Source organism: Tursiops truncatus, chromosome 13 (genome assembly GCF_011762595.2).
Source record: "Tursiops truncatus isolate mTurTru1 chromosome 13, mTurTru1.mat.Y, whole genome shotgun sequence".
Lineage (NCBI taxonomy): Eukaryota > Metazoa > Chordata > Mammalia > Artiodactyla > Delphinidae > Tursiops > Tursiops truncatus.
In genome coordinates this window covers 80205552-80227763 of record NC_047046.1, presented here as the reverse complement: position 1 = coordinate 80227763, position 22212 = coordinate 80205552, and the positions used below count along the sequence as shown (strand labels likewise).

The following is a 22212-nucleotide window of genomic DNA, read 5'->3' as shown; positions in this document are numbered from 1 at the left end:
CTCTCCACATCTCTCCACATCCCCCACCAAGTTTAGGCCATCTGATTATGACTTTCCGGATTACCATGTTAGACTCACAACAGTATCATCATCACCCATGCCCCCAAATCTCTTCTTCACACTGAATTTTGAGTTATTTGTTTTATTGTAATCAGATTGACCCTGGTCAACACACTTTAACAGCTCTTCCCATTGCCTTCATGTTGATACATACATTTATAATTTGGCTTTTGGGATAAGTATTGACTATCAACTAGTTCAGAATATAAGACCAAATGTTTAACAGTTAGGCAGGTTCTGGTAGGGATACCATATTCTTATGAAAGGTGAGGAATGTAAGAAGGAAATGTGCCCCAATAGAAGGCTACCCAAAATGCAGTGGACCTAGGGACAGCTAACAACGAGGTTCAGTTCATTCAAGTAACTTGAATCAACTGTAAGTGTACAGAGAAGCCTCCAAAATGTCACCACTTATATCATAGCTCCAAAACTGAGCCAAAAATTCTTTTAAGTAAACTTTACCTAAATCCCTCCCTTAACCTTAAAGAATGGTAGTAAAGACACTAAGGAATGTTTAAGTATGATTAATGCAAATTTTATTGTATCCTTCAAGTCAAAATAAAAACACTAAATAACTGATTTTAGTGGTCTTTAAACTCTTTTTCTCTCATGCTAATGTATCCTCTACCTTTTTAAAGTTTGTCTTAAAATATTATATTTATTTAGATTCAAAAAGTAAAATTTCTGGTGAATTTTAAATATTGACACTTCAAATAAAATGGTTGCATCACACTTCATGCAATATCTAAACTCCATAGAAATGTGATATTCACTGTCATCTGTTCAAAAAAAATTATATTGTTAATTTTATTTCTTAAATTTTTATTTCTATTCCACCTCCTCCACATCATCTTACTGTAACATATGTTTATACTTGAAAATGTTTTTACTCTACAACATGCAATAAAATTATGTATATAAAATATGTGTGTATTATATATATTACAACTGTAAGGTTCCAAAGGTTAAAAAGTTTCTTTTGGATTGAATTACCTTAACGATTATTACAGGTACACGGTGGCTTAAAAATAAGATGGGATAGCACATATTGTGATAAATAATTACTAAATATAAACTAATCATTTACTGGAAATGCATCTCTTTATGAGACAGATAGACACATTTTTTCAATTAGTTTGTTAATCAATGGATGAAATTACTTATTGATAGAATAAAATAAGAATTATCATCAGTTTTATTTATTCTTTTCAAAATAGGAGCACTGAGAAAGTTGATAACACATGTTGACAGAAATGGAAGATATTTTGTTATACCAGTCATTGTTTGTGTTATTTTTTAATATCCTACTAAATATACGGCAAAGCTACATTTTGATTTTATATCAACATTTATTTTTTATTATCTATAAACTGACCAATCCATTAGGTCCTATTCCAGTATTTTTATGAAAAGGAAAAGTAGGAACCACCTGACATGCCAAAGGTTTTGTGACTCATTCATTAGTTGGCTTATTAATACCAATACTTTAAAATGTCTCTGTGTCTGGCACTCTTTAGTTTTTCTCATTCTGGCAAAATGTTCTAAAATAATACTGGGGATCAAGGGATCAGAAAGATAAATATGCCTTTCATTTGCGAAGTGGGTGGAGGGTAATGTGGGCTAAGAGAACTCGCTTGCAAAGTACTTCCTTAGGCAGATCAATTTTTGAAGACCCCATGTGGAAGTTGGAAATCTGGGGTTGAAAACCAAATTACTATCCCCGTGGGGAACTGTGAAAAGAAGGCAGTGGTCTGGTGGTGTAATTATTTTAATGACCTCAGATCTTTCCATGAAAACAGAGCAATGAGAACAACAAACTAAAAAACCTATGGATACCTACAGCAAAATTAGGTGACAAGTTGTCCCTATGGACCCCAAGATACAAGTGGGTTAAGACAATCCACTCACAGCTTCAAGAATTGCAGGAGATCAACAGCTGCTTGAGAAAACTAAAGGGAATCATCGTGATCTGAGAACAGGAGAACCGCAAACTGACAATATACAATACCTGGGAAGTGTGTCAGGTCAACATGAAAACAGTAGATGAAACTAGGGGAGTTTCACAATTTCTAACTGGGGAGCTTATGCAAGAGGGCCATTGTAAAGTCTGAAGAACTGGAGCAGTCTCTACCCTATATACTCTTTAAAAAAGCAGACAGGGCTTCCCTGGTGGGGCAGTGGTTGAGAGTCCGCCTGCGCTGAGCCTGCGCGTCCGGAGCCTGTGCTTTGCAGTGGGAGAGGCCACAACAGTGAGAGGCCTGCGTACCGCAAAAAAAAAAAAAAAAAAAAAAGCAGATAAGACTTCTTTTAAAAATACCCCCTCCCCTCAGAGGATAATGCTGAGAACAGGATCCACATTGAGAGGAACAGTGGCAATAAAGGCAGAGAAGAGATCCATGTAGAAGTCTGCCAGAGAACAGGGCCAGGAAGTTTTGGAGAGGACAAGGCCATAATCTGGGGCACACTGCACAAATATTAAGAGTAATGAGCTCTAAAGCAGTGAAGCTAGCAAACATTTCTTTATGCACCCACTTTCCCTTCTATGTACCAAAAAAACCTAAATCCATTTAAGAATGAGCAACAAAAGAGGGTCATAGTTGAATCATATGTAGTGTTATATATAAGGACAAAAGAATGAGGAATAGAATAATCTTAAATACGATGAGAATATGGTATAAATAGTGAGAACATTCTAGACATACATGCCCACTAGAGAAAAAGAAGAATCAAATTTTTCAATGTGACCAAAACAACATCAATAAAATTATAAATAACATGAAAGAGCAATGCAACCAAGAACTTTAAATATTCAGAAATATAATAATATTCAGAAAAGAATTAGAAATAAAAATCACTTCCGAATAAGCTAAAAGGAACACAAGAGCAAAAAAGTGCAACAGATGCTGCCTTAAGAGACAAGGTAAAAAGAAATAAGATGCTAAATAACCAAAAGTAATGAACAAACTGTGATGAACAGAGGAGAATGATAAAGAAGATTCAACATATTTATAAATTTACCAGTTCTTTCCACTGAAATGGCCTGGAAATAATGACCATCTCAGCACATTTCTACACACAGACTGTGGTCTTGAGCTATTCCTCACTGAGAATCCAGGACTCTGAAGAAACGGCTTATTCCAGATCTACAACAAAGATATTTTGGTATATCTAGTATATTTTGTCATACCACAGAGTAAGGAAACTATAAGAGTTTGCTAGGATTGCATCAAATGTTCTCAGTAACCAATATTAAGAAGTTTCTGCTCTCTAAATATGGGAATTTTTGAATATCAGTAGGGATAATAATTGCAGTATGTTAAAGCACACTCAATAAGTTTAAATTCATGGATTCATAATGATACTAAAAATACTAGTTTGATTAACACTGGGGAATGCTAGTGAACTAATTTATTATTTTGTAAATTGGTAAAGAAAGGGAAAATAATCTCTCATGTATCCTGACTATATCTAAATGCATAAAGTATTATGTGAGAAGTTCTCTTCATTTAAATATTCCAACTAATAGCTTAAGGAGAAATAAGAGAATATCACAATTTTGCAGCCCCAAATTAATCGATGGTTCTAGGCAATGAGCATCGGTCTGCTAGCACCTCAGGGACACCCAAATACCATGTGCTTCTTAAGGGAAGAATACCCCACCTAGGAGAACATCCTGAAAGAGAATTACATCAAACCTATTGATCCAGCTACCATTTTATAAGAAATATAGAGAACAGAGAAATGTAGCAAATTGTACCTTAAGGTACAGTCTCTAAAATCTAAAATAAAACTTCACAGGACAAATGACTTGGCTTTTTAAATAAATTATAAGAAGGAAAAAAGGAAAAAGAAATATAAAAAAACAACCTACATATTAAAACACACTTAAAAAGATATATCCAATTAAAATGTCTGAGCTTCATGTGAATTATTTATCTCTTGATAAATTAGTAAAAGGAAGGGTGATTAACAGCTTAGAAACCATGTAAAAAATAAAATGTTACACAAAAAAGGGTAATGACCTTTGTTCTTTTAATTCAGTAAAAAATAAAATATCTTGAATAAAAATATGTGTTATTTTAAAACAGGTTATCATGACTTATCAAAACAGTCACAAAACATATATAAACACATATTCTGTATAAAAATTGACTGCTTTTTCAAAAAATAATATTTAGGGCTTCCCTGGTGGCGCAGTGGTTGGGAGTCCGCCTGCCCATGCAGGGGACGCGGGTTCGTGCCCCGGTCTGGGAAGATCCCACATGCCGCGGAGCGGCTGGGCCCGTGAGCCATGGCCACTGAGCCTGCGCGTCCGGAGCCTGTGCTCTGCAATGGGAGAGGCCACAACAGTGAGAGGCCCACGTACTGCAAAAATAATAATAATAATAATAATATTTAAAGGGAAACAAGATTTAAAAAAACACAAACATACTTCTAATACATAATCAAAATGATACTGACTGCTAAACAAGATGGAGGAACAGAAGCTAAATTTGCCAACCTGAAACCACTAAAAAGCAAGAAAAATGGAAGAAACAATTGTTGTAAAGACATTGATTATCAGGCAATCCCTGAGAACACAAAAAGAGCCCTAAAAATAGCCAGTTTATTACCTGGAAGGAGTTTCAGTTCACAGGGTAGGGAGGGGAAGCAAGGAAGAAGCTGGTGGTACCCCTGAGTTTGGGTGAAGCTGGGAGCGATGGGATGAGGGGTAGCTGAGGCAAAGGTACCAGAGCAGAGAGAACGCAGCAGAGGGGAACCCTGGAGGTCTGCAGAGTACTCACCAGGGTGGTGATCTGAGCATACTTGTAAGAAAACTAACCCCCAAGAGAATTAAAAGAAACACCGCCTAGGACTCACATAAGGCCAGTAATAATTCCTATTGCCAGCTGCCAAAATGGAAGATCTCATAATTCACATTTCCATTACAAAAAGGACTCAGAATGGTTTTGACTCCATAGTCAGTAGGAAATATAGCCTTAGACTAAATGCTGCTCTGGTCTTATCTAACAAGGTTTAAAGGCTTTAAGACAAAAAAGATTAAATTATTTCCAAGTAATAAAACTACATCTCTGAACAAAGCTCAAAAATAATTTTAAAAAATAAAAATATTCAGGGCCACCCAACAAGATAAAATTGCTAATGACAGAAGTCCAGTCAAAAATTGCATGTTATGCAAACAAATAGGAACGCATGACCCATAATGAGGAGAAAAATTCATCAATTGAAACTGGCCCAGAAAGAACAAAGATGATAGAATTAGAAGTGACCAAGAGGGCTTAATGTTCCCCTCAGCCTGAGCAAAATTAGAGGGGTTTGTTTGTGACTACAGGTTCTTGGCTTTCATTGTCTTAGAGTGTTTATTTTGAAAACAACAACAACAACTTGTAATTGTAAATTCTTTCCCTGCCCCTTTGAGGCATAAATCTGCCAGCCTTTTGCCAGCTTTATAACCCAGGGAGGCCCTTCTCTAGGACCTGGGAACTATCTCTTTGAAATGTAAACATTGAAGGAGATAGCACCTCTATTGCCTGGTCTCTATGGGAAGGCAGTTAGCAAACAGTGATAACCTCATCATACCGAAGAGCATTTGAAAACTCAGGAACAACCAAGGTGCTTGGTATGTGCCACTGACCAAACTTCCCCTTCCAAGCCTCCCAGTCCTCACCATTCACTCACCCCAGTAGGACTACACTGGGTGCCAATTAGCAAACAGTGGGACAACTTCAAGAGTCTTAACGTACTTATAATTGGCGTCCCTGACAAAGGGATGAAGACAAATATTTAAAAAACATAATGAGAAATTTTCCAAATTTAATAAAAAGTATGAACACACAGAGCCAAGAAATTCAACACACCCCCAAGAACAAAGATATATGCAGAGATCACAGCAACACACATTAAAATCAAATTGCTCAAAGCCAGCAATGAAGAAAGTGTTCTTTTTTTCCATCATTTATAACGACCAAGTGTGCCTTAACATATTTTTTGTATATTTTTCCAGTTTACTGAGACATAATTGACATGTAACATTGTGTAAGTTGAAGGTGTACAATGTGATGATTTGATACACCTACATATTGTGAAATGTTTACAATAATAAGGTTAGTTAACACATCCTTCACTTCACATAATTACCATTTTGTTGTTGTTGTTATGGTGAAAACATTAAAGCTCTACTCTCACAGTAACTTTTGAGTTACTATGTAGTAACTCAATACAATATTATTAACTACAGTCATCACACTGTCTTCCAAAGTGGCTGTATCATTTTGCATTCTCACCAGCAATGAATGAGAATTCCTGTTGCTCCACAACCCAGCCAGCGTTTGGTGTCAAGTGTTCTGGATTTTGGACACTCTCATAGGTATGTAGTGGTATTTCACCGTTGTTTTAATTTGCATTTTCCTGATGACATAGGATGTGTGAGCATCTTTTGATATGTTTATTCTCCATCTGCACATCTTTGGTGAAGTGTCTGTTCAAGTCTTTGGTCCATTTTTTAATCCAATTGCTTATCTTCTTATTGTTGAACTTTAAGAGTTCTCTGTATACTTTGGATAATGGTCCTTTATCAGATGTGTCAAATGTTTTCTCCCAGTCCTTGGCTTGTCCTTTCATTCTCTTGACATTGTCTTTAGTTGAGCAAAAGTTTTTGATTTTAGTGAAGTCTGGTTTATCAATTATTTCACTCATGGATCACACTTTTGCTCTATCCAAAATGTCATCACTATACCCAAGGTCATCCAGTTTTCTCCTATGTTATCTTCTAGAAATTTGATAATTTTGTGTTTTACATTTAGATCTATGATCTGTTTTAAGCTAATTTTTGGGAAAAGTGTAAGGCCTGTGTTTAGATTCTTTTTTTTTTTTTTTTTTGGCATGTGGATGTCCAGTTGTTTCAGCACAATTTGTTGAAAAGACTATGTTTGCTCCATTGTATTGCTTTGGCTCCTTTGTCAAAGATTTGTTAACTATATTTATGTGGGTCTATTTCTGGATTCTCTATTCTGTTCCATTGGTCTATTTGTCTATTCTTTTGCCAGTGCCACACTGTGTTGATTACTGTAGCTTTATAGTAAGTCTTAAAGTCAGGCAGCATCAATCCTCCAACTCGTTCTTGTCCTTCAATATTGTACCAGCTCTTCTGGGTCTTTTACCTCTCCCTATTATCCTTAGAACCAGTTTTTCAATAGCCATAAAACAACTTGCTAGGATTTTGATTGGGACTGCATTGAATCCATAGATCGAGTTGAGAAGAACTAGCATCTTGACAGAATTGAGTCTTCCTATCCATGAATAGAAGCATCTTCAAGATATATTTTTGAATGTGATACCATTTTAATTGTTGCTGTTAAGCCTTTTAAACTCCACAGAGTATTGTTCTCCAAGTACACACATACATACACATACACACACACACACACACACACACACACACACACACAGAGCTCCAAGTCCTTTAGCTCACAAAGAACATGAAATTATAGAATATCATAGTTCTTGGGGAGGAAAAACATGTTTCAGATTTTTACTTTTAGAAAAATAAGGTTTTTAAAGGATTAGCATGGTTTAATTCTTAATTAAATATTGCCTGAAGCTGCACATAATTACCATAGTATAAAACTAGGAAAATCAAATATTCATGTTTGAATATATTTTTTTAGAGCTAAAGTATGTGACTTAACTTCACCAAGTGAAAAAAGAGTGCCAACTTTGGTAATAATGAAAAAATATCTTACATTTCTACAAAGCTTTAGAAATTGAAATGTTTTTCTTTTTCTTTGTTTTCCTACTTAGTCTTGGTCTCTTGATGACCTGTACTTCTGTCAAAATCAAAATTTTCATTTAAGAAAAGTAATATAATTTTAAAATGTTTACACCTTGCTTCAGACATGAATAAAACAGCTAAATGTTAATATATTTTCTTATGGGAAACAGAAACTTATGCCTCCTAATAGTTTTTTCTAAATGAGGTTGCCATAAAAAAATTCAACATGTTTATGTTCTTGAGTTGTAACAGGAAGAATTGGTAGAAAGGCAGATTATAGAAACTCTATTCAAAAACCTATGTAAGTTGAAAGAAACCAGTCATAAATTTCCATTTATATGAAATGCCCAGCATAGGTAAATCTACAGTATTACATTAGATTAGTAATTAACTAAAGCTGTGGGGATTGGAGGGAAATAAGGAGTCACTGCTAATGGATCTAGGGTTTCTTTCTGGACTGATGAAATGTTCTAAAGTTGATTATGGTGACAGTTGCACAACTCTGTGAATATATTTTAAAAACACCAAATTATATGCTTTACAATGAGTTGTATGGTATGTGAATTATATCTCAATAAATCTATTAAAATATGTAAAAGCAAAGATTATTTTAGTCAAAAGATTTATAGCAATTACGCCTTCTAATTTAATTTTAAAATCACAAAGAGCTTCTGTTAGAAGCATACTTAATCAAATTAAGTATGAAACACAATACGAGTTTTCATCTCTTAATTTGTCTCATTGGCACCCCTATTTTATGAAGAATCAAAAAGCCTTATCACCCACTTCTCTGTGTATTTCATAATTAAACATTGAGAATGTAATTCAAAATGAATTCGAACATTTCACACTTAAACTCTCTCTGTCAATATTAAAATGGCACTTGAACTTATGCATATGATGCTATTGGTAATGTAATTAAGTTACTCTTGGAAACATTCCATTTTACATGATTTTTCACTAATTTGGTGACTTGAAATTTGTTAATACATTCTTACTCTCCCCTAACATATGGTGTTTTGAAATCATTGGAGACTGGAGCCTGACCTGTACAAATCTTTCCCACAACCAAATAGTTGATAAAATCACTTTTCTTCTTTGGGATTTTATGCTTTTTTGTGTAAACAATGCAATGTCTAGAATCAGTTAAAGAGCTAAAGCCATCTAAATAGTGAAAAAAAAGTCAGAACAATGGAAAATAGGCCAAAGAAATCATGAAATATATAAAGTATATATTTCACTTTATAATTGATGTTACTAACTAGGAGTACATGCAGTGCTTCCAATGCCAATTGCACAACTGGCAAAAGAGAGAAAAATCATTGAGTGGAAATAAACCAGGACTTGCAGCAAGCAGATATGGTCAAGTTATGACTTTTTCAGTAAAGTTGGTGTATTAAGGCTCTTTAGAGAAACAGACTAAGACACACACACACACATATATATATACACACACGTATTCCCAAGATCTGCAGTCAGCAAGCTGAAGACCAAGGAGAGCCAGTGGTGAAAGCTCCAGTCCAAGTTAAAAGACCTGAGAACCAGAAGGGCTCATGGTAGAGCTCCCACCCGAGTCAACATGTTCCAGATCCAGGAAAAGCTGATGTTTCAGTTCAAGTCCAAAACCAGGGCAAAACTGATGCCCCAGGTCAGAGACAGTTGGGCAGAACGAATTCCCTCTTATCTGCACGAGAGTTGGACTTTTTGTTTATTCAGGCCTTCAGTTGATTAGATGAGGCCCACCCACATTAGGAAGGGCAATGTGCTTTACTCAGTCTACTCATTCAAATGCTAATCTCATGCCAAAACACCCTCACAGACACACCCAGAATAATGTTTGACCAGATATCTGGGCACTTGGTGGTGGCCAAGTCAAGTTGATCTTTAACATAAAATGGTCACAACTGGTTTTGGGGATTTCCACAGTCCCCCGCTCCCCTCCCCAGGTGATGTTTTAGAGCAGCAGATATCAATTTAAGGTGCACACCAGGATAACGAGCTTCTAAAAACACAGATATGTAATCGGTACTCCTAACCAATTAAATCAAAATCTTTCAAGAGACAGCTGGACAGATATATTTTTAAAAATTATTTTCAGTTGAATCTAATGGATTCTGCTAATTCAGTACAACTGCATTAAAAGATTATTTACCATTTTTTATAATATCCAGATTATCCATGTGAGAACCCTCATGAGATTTCATCAGCAACTCATTTTGTATATATCAGAAGATGTTTAATGTGAATATAGAATTATATCTTCGACCCACTTTGATCGTAACCTCAGAACTATATTACAAAGGAAAATTTCCTCAAGTGATAATTATACATTCTAAAGTGCATTTCAAAGAATACTCTTTGTTCTTGTATGTCACCTGTGCCTTTTCAGTTCTCCCATATGATACCTCTAAAAATACCAGCTAAAGGAGCCTTCTGTCTTTATGATTTCTTAACTCTCTTTAAAACTTCTGGTACTAATTAGGATGCACCACAGCCCTAAAGAGGAGACAGTGATGCCCTGAGTCTCCACCACATCCATAACCCTTTCTCAACAGAGCAGCTACACTCAGTTCCTCCCACATAACTTGCCATACTTTGAGATGTGATCCTGGGCACAAATGCTGCTGTCTAGAAGGTGGTCAGTGACCCATAAAATAACCTAAGACAGGAACTCATTTCACCAGGGGGTAATAATTAAATGAAAAGAGACTGAAAACCACATAAAGCCCTGCACATAGAAGTTCACAGCAGCCTTATCCATAACTGCTAAAACTTGAAAGCAACCAAGATGTCCCTCAGCAGGTAGCTGGATAAACTGTGATACATCCACTCAATGGAATATTACTTAGCCCTAAAAAGAAAGGAGCTATCAAGTTGTGAAAAGACATGGAGGAAAGCATATCACTAAGTGAAAGAAGCCAGTCTTAAGAAGTTACATACTGTATGATGCCAACTATATGACATTCTGAAAAGGCAAATCTATGGAGACAAGAAAATATCAGTGGTTGCCAGGTGTTGAAGAAGGTGGGGCAAGGAAGGATGAATATGTGGAACACAGAGGATTGGGGGGACAGTAAAAACACTACGTATGATACCATAATGGTGGAAATATATCATCATACATTTGTCTAAACCCACAGAATGTACCCTAAGGTACATTCACACCGAGTGAACCCTAAGGTAAATGGTGGACTTTGGGTGATTATGATGTGTCAGCATAGGTTCATCCTTGGTAAAAAATGTACCATTCTGTTGAGGGATGTTGACAACTGGAGAGGCTTGTATGTGCAGGGACAGGAGGTATATGGGAAATCTCCACTTTGGAGAGCAGTATAGAGTTTCCTCCAAAAATTAAAAATATAAGTACCGTGTGATCCAGCAATCCCACTTCTGGGTATATAACCAAAATAATTGAAATCAGGATCTCTAAGAGATACCTGCAACCTCATATTTACTGCATCATTATTCATGACAGCCAAGATATGGAAACAACCCAAATTGACAGATGAATGAATACAGAAAATGAGGTATATACGTACAATGGAATATCATTCAGCCTTAAAAGTAAGGAAATCCTGCCATTTGCAACAACATGGATGAACCTAGAGGAAATTATGCTAAGTAAAATAAATCAGTAACAAAAAGACAAATATGGCATGATGCCACTTATATGAGGTATTTCTAAAATAGTCAAATTTACACAAGCAGAGAATAGAATGGTGGTTACCAGGGGTTGGGGTTGGGGGAGGGCAAAATGGGGAGTTGTTTTTAAATGAATACAAAGTTTCTGTTGTGTGAGATGAATAAGTTTTAGAGATCTGTTGTACAACATAGTACTTTAGTTAACAATATAGTATTGTGTCCTTTAAAATATTGGGTCGGCCAAAAAGTTCCTTTGGTTTTTAAGTAAACATAAAAGACATATTTTTCATTTTCACCAAGAACTTTATTGAACAACATATTCATCCTTTTCTTCCACTACCTTCTGCCATTTTTCAGGCAACTTCATAATTCCATCTTCCCAAAACATTTTATCTTTTTGAGCAAAGAACTGTTCTAGGTGCCTTTTACAGTCTTCCAGGGAACTGAAATGTTTTCTATTAAGAGAATTTTGTAAAGACCGAAATAAATGGAAATCCAAAGGTGCAATGTGTGGTGAATACGGCGGATGAATCAGAACTTCCTAGCCAAACTAACAGTTTTTGCCTCGTCATCAAAGAAACACGCAGTCTTGCATTATTCTGATGTAAGATTATGCATTTTCTGTTGACTAATTCTGGACACTTTTCAACGAGTGCTGCTTTCAGTTGGTCTAACTGCCAGCAGTACTTGTTGGAATTAATCATTTGATTTTCTGGAAGGATCTCATAATAGACGACTCCCTTCCAATTCCACCACATACACAACATCACCTTCTTTGGATGAAGACCGGCCTTTGGTGTGGTTGTGGTTCATTTCACTTGCCCCACAATCTCTTCCATTCCACATTGTTGTACAGTATCCACTTTTCATTGCCCATCACAATTTGTTTTAAAAACAGAACTTTTTCATTACATTTTGGTAGAGGATTGCATGCGGAAATACGGTCAAGAAGGTTTTTTTCACTTAACTTATGTAGAACCCAAACATCGAAGCAATTAAAATAACCATTTGCACCAATAGGTGGTGCAAATGATTTTCAAAACTTGACCTGGATATTTTGAGTATGTTGGCTATCTCCACGTGGTATAACGTTGACTGTTCTCAATTAATGTCTCGATTTGATCACCATCAACTTCAACTCGTCTACTAGACCGCGGAGCATCATCCAGTGAGAAATCTCCAGTATGAAACTTCAAAAACCACTTTTGACACATTCGATCACAGCACCTTCTCCATACACTGCACAAATCTTTTTTTGCGTTTCAGTTGTGTTTTTACCTTTCTTGAAATAATAAAGCATAATATGCCGAAAATATTGCTGTTTTCTTCCATCTTCAATATTAAAATGGCTACACAAAAATTCACCAGCTTTGATTAGTTTTTTGTTTGTTTGTTTGGGTTTTTTTGATTAGTTTTTTTTAAATGCACGCTGATGTGACAGCTGTCTCAATACAATCTAACAAAATTGTTTCGAATGAAGTTAAAGACAAAAAGCACTACTAGAGCCATCTTATGAAAAAAAAGAGAAACGAACGAGTTTTTTAGCCAACCCAAAATATTAAGAGGATAGATCTCATGTGAAGTGTTCTTACCACAAACAAGCACACACACACACATACACATAAGAACACAAGAAAAATGCTGGAGGTGATGTATATATTTAGTGCCTCGGTGTGATGGTGGTACCATGGATGTATGCAAGTATATGTCCAAACTCATCAAAATGCATACACTGTGCTCAATTTTTTGTATATCATTTATACCTCAGTAAAGCTAAACAAAATCATTAGAAACACTTGGAACGCCCCACCACCAAAAAAAAAAAGTCACCCTCTAAATCCCCCGCAGTCATGTACACACCTTTGGTGTCAGTACATGGCAGGGCTAAGATGAGCAGAGTGCCTTGATTCAATCTCCTTTTCAACATGAAAACTGCTCCTGCAGGTAAAAATCCTCATGCTATTTACTAAAAGGAAGATCCTTATCTTCAGAATGGTCTTAACTGAATATCCCTGCATAGGGATTTCTTATAGGAAAAGATAAAACCAGAATCTTTGGATGTATGAGGCATGCATCAGTGGAAAGTGTCCTGTCAGCTGGAATAGAAAATAAAGATGTTTTGCAGACTGAATGTCCTCTCTATGTGAGACCATTGTCACTGTGTCACTCCTTTAGGGACATTATCTTTTCAACCTACTTTTAACATCATTCTCAAACTATTAATTTGTATAGATTAATTAAATATCAGCTGACTCCTTTGTACTGTATTTTAAATTTTAAAATAGTGTTGGTTAACTTAAACAGATGCTAAAACATCTGATTTCAACCTATCTTTTCCTTTATCATTTTATGTTTCTACAAGTAAAGTAGATTCTGAAGAGCCTAATTTTCTTTCATAATACTTACAATAGCCTTAGAGTTAAGGAAGCCATCTCGGTGCTCTGAGGGTTACCTTGGTGATGTCTATGAATTATCCACTAGTAGTTCAATTAATTCTGACTTATGTAATTTAGTGCTTACATTGTTCTTAATTACATTTGTTTAAAAAGGTCTTGAAGGCACTTGTATGAGCAAAGTGGTATCCCATAGGCTTCATTGTTCTTATACATTTATAGAATTCTAATATGGTATTTTACCAGCCTCACTCTTTGTCCTGATAAGCTAATTTATATCTGGCAAAGAACAAGCTAAACAGATTTTCATGATGGATAGGATGTTAGGGGCGAAGGTTCACTCCAGTGCCCTGGAAAATCTAAAATCTTCAGGGATGTAGAGCAGTAGCCTCATCAGGTAATAAAAGGCTTGACATGCACACACTGCTTTATTTAAATTAAAATGCCTTTCCGTGAAAAAAAAACTTGAAAGAAATAACTAGCAAAACAAAACAAAAAAGAAAAACTAGGATCTCAACTATTCTCCTTACACTATAGCCATAGCCACCATTCAGGAATACAAGCATATAGAGCTAGATAAAAAAGCTTTGGTCTTCACAAATCATAACCACGTTTGATCAGCACTGCATAGAGGGAAATGAATAAAGCAGACATGACGTATATTATCATGAAATTCAGAGTTCAGTGGGAAAGGCAAATAGAAAGTAAACCAAAAAATAATTGCAGTTGATAAGGTCTTTTAAAAATCTTGTACATTTCTCCGAGGGAAAATAGTAAAGGAAGTTTTTTCGGGAATAAAACCATTCCCTTTTATAAAGTGACATGTAAACTGAAGTTAATGGCAAGATGTGACTGGTGGATGGGAGGTGAAAGGGTTGTTGTGTGACTGTTTCGATGAAAAAAAAAACAGCCTGAAACAGAGAATATAAACATAAACACAAACACACACACACACACATATATAAGGCAATGAGTACTCGCTTGTGAATAAGTGAAACAATGTACAGCACTCCCGGCCGGGTCCATACAAACCGTCCTCACGTGACCCCCACCCCCATTCTCTCCTGTGTCTAATCTCTGGTCTGATGCAGACTGTCCAGCTAAATGACCTCTGAGAGCTCAGGGCACAGCAGAGTCAGTGACAGAAGGAGAAGGCTGGACTCCAAACACAGGTAGGGAATGTATATGCATCAAAAATAGTTCACTGCTGGGTACTGTCTGCTGGAATTTAGGGCATTGCCTTTTAGAGCAGTTGGGGTGGAAAGAGGGGTATTATTACCGGGCACCCACTACACTGTCAACATCAGGTGGCTTAGCCAGCTGGACCTGGATAGTGGGAAGTCACTGAAGTGTTTTTATGATCCAGTTTACGTTTTGAGAGCTATCACCCTGCTTGCTGGGTGGACAAGTGAATAGGTCAACAGTGCTGGGCAAGGGACCTAGAGGAGAGGGCAAGAGGAGGAGACAGGATGGCTCCGCCTGGGTGAGGGGAGGGGAGGAGTTAGAACTGACAACAGACATTAATGTTCTGGGTCATTTCTAGGGAGTATTTCCTTTAAGCCACAAAAATAGCAATATGAGACAGCTTTGAAATTAGCTTCGAGCTAACAACTGTACTCATACTCTACCACATACCTATTTCAATTAAGTATCTTCAAGGACCCTCTCTTTATGTGGGCAGAGTAGCTCCCATTTGACACAACCTTTTTTAAAGTGAAGGTATCAGTATAGAATTTTAGCTACAGATAACTCATAATTCTAACCTTCTATTTCCCTCAAATTAGAAAGGTGTTTTGAGGTGTTTCAGATAAGGCTTCAATGTCAGCTATTAGTGCCATAAAGAGGCCCCATGAAGCCTGTGTCTCCCTAAGTACTTCATACAAATATTTATAAAATATTTATAAACTATTCGTAAAGGAACACTGTAAATTATAAACTACTAGAAATGTCGCTATTATCACAAAAAGGTAAAAGATTTCTAAATAAAATCCTTAAAAAGATACCAGGTAAAAATGCAAAATTTTCAAAGGAAGATTAAAAAGTTACAATTTCATTTTTTTAGCTTGAGACCAATTTTAAAATGCTAGCAGTTTTCTCCACATATGGTAAAAAAAAAATCTTCCATTATGAAAAGCATCAGTCATTTATTGTTAAAGCAAGGTACCATACTTATTTGTAATCAATGTTACTTATCTGAATATTTGATTCTCTAGATCATGAGATTTCATAAAACTTGTCATTACAGCACTCTTGGAATTCATAATCTAATTCCAAATCAGTATTTACAGACGTGCAGAGGAAAGCTGACTAAGTATTAGATTCAGCATGGGAACAGCATTTTGAATATAACCATCTCCGCCGCTCATCATCTTGGTTGCATTTTAAATACTTATTCGATTTTACAATTAAATTCTCATATTTACTCTTCTCTAAATGTCAGTAATTTAAGAAAGATCTCCCTCTAAAGCACACCAGACTTCCAAATACATTTTTAAAAATTCTGGTCTATTAAGCACATCTGTTTCCAGCTCTAAAAATTGCTAAATTTTCCAGCAGCCAGTTTTTAGCCAGGCATGTATTTGTTTGTAAGTTTCATGCATCTAAAAAAGAATTACACGGTATTCAAAAATTTTCATAGATGAAGAGCTACAGTGAAAGAAAAGGTCATTTATCAGAATTGTTGAGAAGTGGAATAAGAAAGGAGAATTCATGTGAAGGTCCAGAGGATGTATCATAATAACCTTTTCTGATTGTCAATCAACTTATGGGAATTTAAAATATTTTACACTTTAATTACTGTACAATGACCTTTCTAAATGTACCGTAAGATTACTGTTCTCTTATAATCTATTATAAAACAATTAAACAAAGAATATATAAAAATTACATGCGACTAAGTATTTTTATTTATTGTCTAAAAAATTTTTTAAACATTCCATAATGTTCTATAAAAATAACTTAAATATATGTTTATGCCACATGACTTCCAAAGGCTCTATGAATATCATAAACCGCCTTTAGGAAGTGGAAAGAAACATTTTTTAAAAATAATCCCATATAAATAATTCAAACAATATTTTTTAAATCTCTGTTAAATTAACTTTCCATCATCTACAATAAAAACTCTTCCTTTCATTCATTGTCACTTTTCTTCAAAGTTCAAAGTTGTAGTTCCTCTAACTGAAACATACATTCAAAAGTTTAAATATTTAAACAAATTTTCCATAACAGTCTTGAAGTTTCCTTTGTTCCAAAAGCCCTATTATTATTATTATCATTATTATTTTTATTATTTTTATTTTTATTTTTTTTTGTGGTACGCGGGCCTCTCACTGTTGTGGCCTCTCCCGTTGCGGAGCACAGGCTCCAGACGCGCAGGCTCAGGATGCGCAGGCTCAGCGGCCATGGCTCACGGGCCCAGCCGCTCTGCCGCATGTGGGATCTTCCCCAACAGGGGCACGAACCCGTGTCCCCTGAATCGGCAGGCGGACTCTCAACCACTGCGCCACCAGGCAAGCCCCTAAAAGCCCTATCATTTTATCTAGTAGAAGGGTCACATATGTATTAATATATACTTCTGTATGGGTGTCAAAATATAGACCCAATTTACACTGTAAAATGCTATGTTGATTTTATTTTTTCTCATCTATAAAGCTTTCTTAAGCAATTTAAAGTAGACATTTTCCAATTTGATACTCCAAAATATCATCTTTGAATAGAAAACATTAAACATTTTAAAATATACATATCGTTTTGTAAACCAACTGAAAACCATGACTTTTTTCAAAAACAGCTGCTTTCGAAATGTTAAATTGATGTTATCAAGTCTGCACTGCCCATTAGTGGCAAGAGATTGTAAATGCATGATTTTAATTAAATTGAAGACCAGTTCTATCTTAAATATTAGTTTTCTCAATCAAATTAAAACTCGTTATAAGACAAACACACCTACACTGTAAGCATAACACGGTTTTTGTGTTATGAGATATTGTTCCTGTAGAACATTAGTTTACTGTCAGTGCTCACACCCAGAGACCACATTCAGTTAGGTACCTGTGAATATAAATATGATGAATCCATCACAAATGCATGTGTGTGTTCACGCATACACTACATACATGCCCACAGTGTAAACTGGAAACAAAAACACTCTGACAGTATAACATGAACTTATAAAGCAGAAATAAACTTTATCTAGCTTGTTAGCTTTGTTTAAATTACCCCTCATTGAGAAATATTCCCAAACTAACCTTCTGTGGTTCTCACTGAAATTACCTTCTGTTAATAAATGATTTTTAGGCAGGAGATATTTGTTTAAGGGTATTAGGAAACTCTCTCCCTCTTTTCATTTACTGACTTTGTTTCTTGTATGTTTTCAATGTAGATGTCATTTTTCAATTCTAGCTATGGAATGGAAAGAATATAAGGTGAAAGGAGAGGGGAAGCAGCTCCCTTTGAGCAAAATACTCAACAGTTTCTTAAAGCTGAGGAACAGCTTCTTTTTCTTTTGGCCTGTGCTGTGGGCCATGCAGGATCTTAGTTCCCCGACCAGGGATCAAACCTGTGTCCCTGCAGTCTAAGCATGGAGTCTTAACCACTGGACTGCCAGGGAAGTTCCCCCCACCCCTTTTCTTGGAAAACATTCTTTTATTTTTATTTTATTTATTTAGTTTTTTGGCTGTGCCACGCGGCATGCAGGATCTTAGTTCTTCAACCAGGGATCCAACCCATGTCTCCTGCAATGGAAGCATAGAGTCTTAACCACTGGACCGACAGGGAAGTCCCTCCCTCTTTTCAAATCTCAGTGGTCCGCAGGGTTGACATAGTCGACTAGTTCTGAACCTCTGCATGATGATTACTATGCTCTATGAACATCAGGATGCCTGCATGTGACCCATAAATAAGGCAAGTGCTGGCAACTAAGGTTCTTGAATATTCCCTCATGGGATTTCTGCAAACTTGAGTCAATGACTCTACACTTTATCACTTGCTGGAAACAAAGCTGAAACAACATTCGTATGGAATTTCATAAACAAAGAGGAATACTGCTTCCCACTTTTTAAACAACTGATGGAGGAGTGCTTTAGACTAAGGCATGATTACATAACTGATTTCGATATGCAGCTTCTTTCGACAGCTGTCAACACATGTACAGTTTGTATGTGTGTATATATATATGCATGTATATAGCACACAGATGAACTAAATGCTAACTCATTGGGGAGCATTTAGCTTGTCATTATTTTTGCTCAGCATTTTTCTTTGATTTGCTTTGCTCATTATTCTATCCCACATACTTACCTAGCATAGTGCTTTAGTACACAAAATACACACAATTAATATTATTTAAATAATGAATATTAATAAATCATGGAAAGTGTTCATGACAGCATTTTATTGATGAAAATGCAAAGGAAATGTATAACTATGTATAGTTATACATGTATAACTAAATGTATGTATAAATGTATAACGATTCTGAGTAACTATAATGCCAATGTGAAAAGAACCTAAACACACTAAAGATAAATTAATATTTTCAGAATGCTTTATAAAAGAGTAAGATAAAGTTGTTTATTATAGATGTTATGATATTATGGCATCTTAGGCTGTCCGTCCCCTCACACGTGCCTGGAATGGATAGCTAATTGTGTCATGTGGGTGATCATTAAAAATATGTGTTATTTAGAACAAGATTTCTTATGGCTTGAGTTTGACTGAGTCCACTATTAATATGTGAGTTCAAATATTCCTTTTATAGAGGGAATTCAATCTTTTAACCTCCTTTCCTCTTGTCTACTCAGTCTTCTGCCCACCAGGTTACACATTGAAACAGAGAAAACAGTCAGTTGCTTCCTTTCCATCACACGTCTCCCTACCTCTTTCAGACTTTTTGCCTTTGATTCTTTCAGTTCTTCATACTTCCATTTCCACACAGACAAAGCTGACTCCAGCCGTTCTATTTCTTTTTCCAAAGATAAGCGCATTCTAAATAGAGAATTAAAAGCAAAATAGACTTACAATTTTAAAATAATTTTAGGAATGCATTCAATTTTAGATTTTCCATTTTCCTAATTTTTTATATTTGTATATGATCATTGTCATGACAGAAAACTTTTTTCAGCTTATTAAAAATATTGAATAAAAGTTGGTTTACAGTAGTTTAAACACATTTAATTTGGCTTTGCCAGTATTAAAATAATTGACTTTCTGCCTGCTGTCTCCTGAATTATTCATTCATTTCTTTCAATGCTTCTTATTCATATTGTTTCCTTACATGGGAGGATATATATATGTTTCTAATTTTAACATGGTTTTTATCCAACTTCATATCGTGCCTGTATATGAATGAAGAATTCTTTGATATGACAGAGAATACCAAGGAGCCCACATAACCATTTAAGAAATCAGTCATTTATTGGAGATATAAAAATACTTTTTAAATATCTGCAATTCTGTTTTAATAAAGCAGTTTCACTGGGATCTCTATTTAAATTATTTAGAATAATTGAAATTAATTTCTCTATTTATAGAATAAGTGACAGAACTTGGATGAAAATCTTTAATCCTTTAATATCTCATCACTGATTTATTTTTTCCATGCCCACACATCTATTAGAGTGAGTCACTGAAAATAATTGTTTATTTCTGGTGGTAACTAGCATATATCCACCTTTGCAAATGGTCAGTCATCTCTGTGGTAGATTATTGTTAAAAATACTCATTCTCTTTCCTCTCCTTCCATGGACAGAGTTGCTTTTCCCATCCCTGGATTCTAGGCTTTGACAATGCGATATTATCTGATGTGACAGATTACAGAAATTTGAAAAGAATTTGTGTGATTAGGCTTCTTTTATCCCTCAGCCTTCACTGTGAAAAGAGTCTCTCCCTACCCCCCGCGGGAACTGCTGTCCCCAAATAAACATATGAAGCAGATCTGAGCTCAACCTTACCAAGGAGCCAAGCCCAGCTGGTCCAGTGGAGGTCAGCTGACCTTGCATCCAGCCAGGCAAAATACTTTGTTGTCTTAGCTACTGAATTATTATTATTATTTTATGCAGCAAAAGATAGCTGATACAGGAAATGATACTTAAAAGGGGATGCTGCAACAACAAAAATGAAAAATATGTAGACCTAATTTAGGGGTCATGTGGTGGACAGGGGCTGGAAAGAAAACATAACAAGCCAGAAAAATAGTGATACATGTTATTTAGTGGTGAAACACAAGATGAAATTGTCACTTGCTGTGCCTTGGACATAGAACATGTGCCTGACATTACCAATGGGATGCTATTGGGCACGATGTGGCCAAAGACTTAAAAAGTGTTTGTGTAACTGGGCTTACTCACTTATATTTTGGCCATGACTATGAGAAATACATACCTGTGCAGGCCCACTGCTCCCAGGGGAAGATAAGAGCCATGAATCACAGCTGAGTTTTCCCTGCAGAGCCCTGTCCAGATTAACCAACCTCCAGTGGCTCACAGACTCCAACTAAATAACTTCTGATTGTTACATGCCTCTAAGATTCTGTAGTTGTTAGTTACAGTCTTACTGTATTTATCATTAGCTAATACACACACAGATCTATTTCAGTGATAACGCTGCTAGAAAGATCTTGGGACATATTCACAGAGCTAGAAGATGCGTCCAGAATCAAAATTGAATGCCATTTCCTTATTTATAAGAAATATGAATCTTCTAGGTAGCAATAGTGTGAAAAGAATTCAGAATAGAATTAGGCCATAAATATATTAGTTTAATCCAATCGATGCATAAGCAGCCCATTAAGGGGTTACATAATAATATTTGCATGAATCAAGCCATAAAATTGAAAGAGGATAATAAAAGAATCTGTTACAGCTTAACTTCACCTCAAAAGACTTAAGTTGCAAAAGACACCAGCACTATTTATAGGACTCTAATTTGGAATCCCTTATTAACACAGTACGTATATTACAATGAACAAAGAAAAAGGCTCAGTAGGTTCTTTAGAACACTCCTACAGATGTCCACAGGTCCAGATTAACAACCGCAGCCAAAAATTCTGATAGATAAGTAAATTTAGCCAGCTGGTGACACCCCAGTTGCTTACCATGATACGATATTTGCTCTTAGTGACTGTGTTTGAGATTTTAAGAATAGGATTAAATATAGAAATTGGGAACAAATTGCCAAATAGTAACATTTTGTGTTAAATATAGAAAAAATACATAAAAGCCATTGTATATTAAAATATGTTATGCATTTGGCATTCAGGTTTTAAAGTTTTGGATAAGGTATTTTTGAATATTTAAAAGAAATTGAGTATTGACTTTAACCTGTAAATTTAAGTTGAAAAATATA

The 22212-nt window shown here is 35.6% G+C and overlaps 1 protein-coding gene across 8 annotated transcripts in view; it reads right to left on the bottom strand.

The window, feature by feature from the left end:
• CCDC102B (coiled-coil domain containing 102B) overlaps positions 1 to 22212 on the bottom strand; it is a 268909-nt gene that overhangs the window by 188863 nt on the left and 57834 nt on the right. For all 8 annotated transcript variants that reach the window (XM_073790811.1, XM_073790810.1, XM_073790809.1 and 5 more), the window contains exon 4: positions 19746 to 19854. In XM_073790811.1, coding sequence (XP_073646912.1) covers positions 19746 to 19854 — 109 coding nt within the window. The remainder of the gene's footprint in view (positions 1 to 19745; positions 19855 to 22212) is intronic.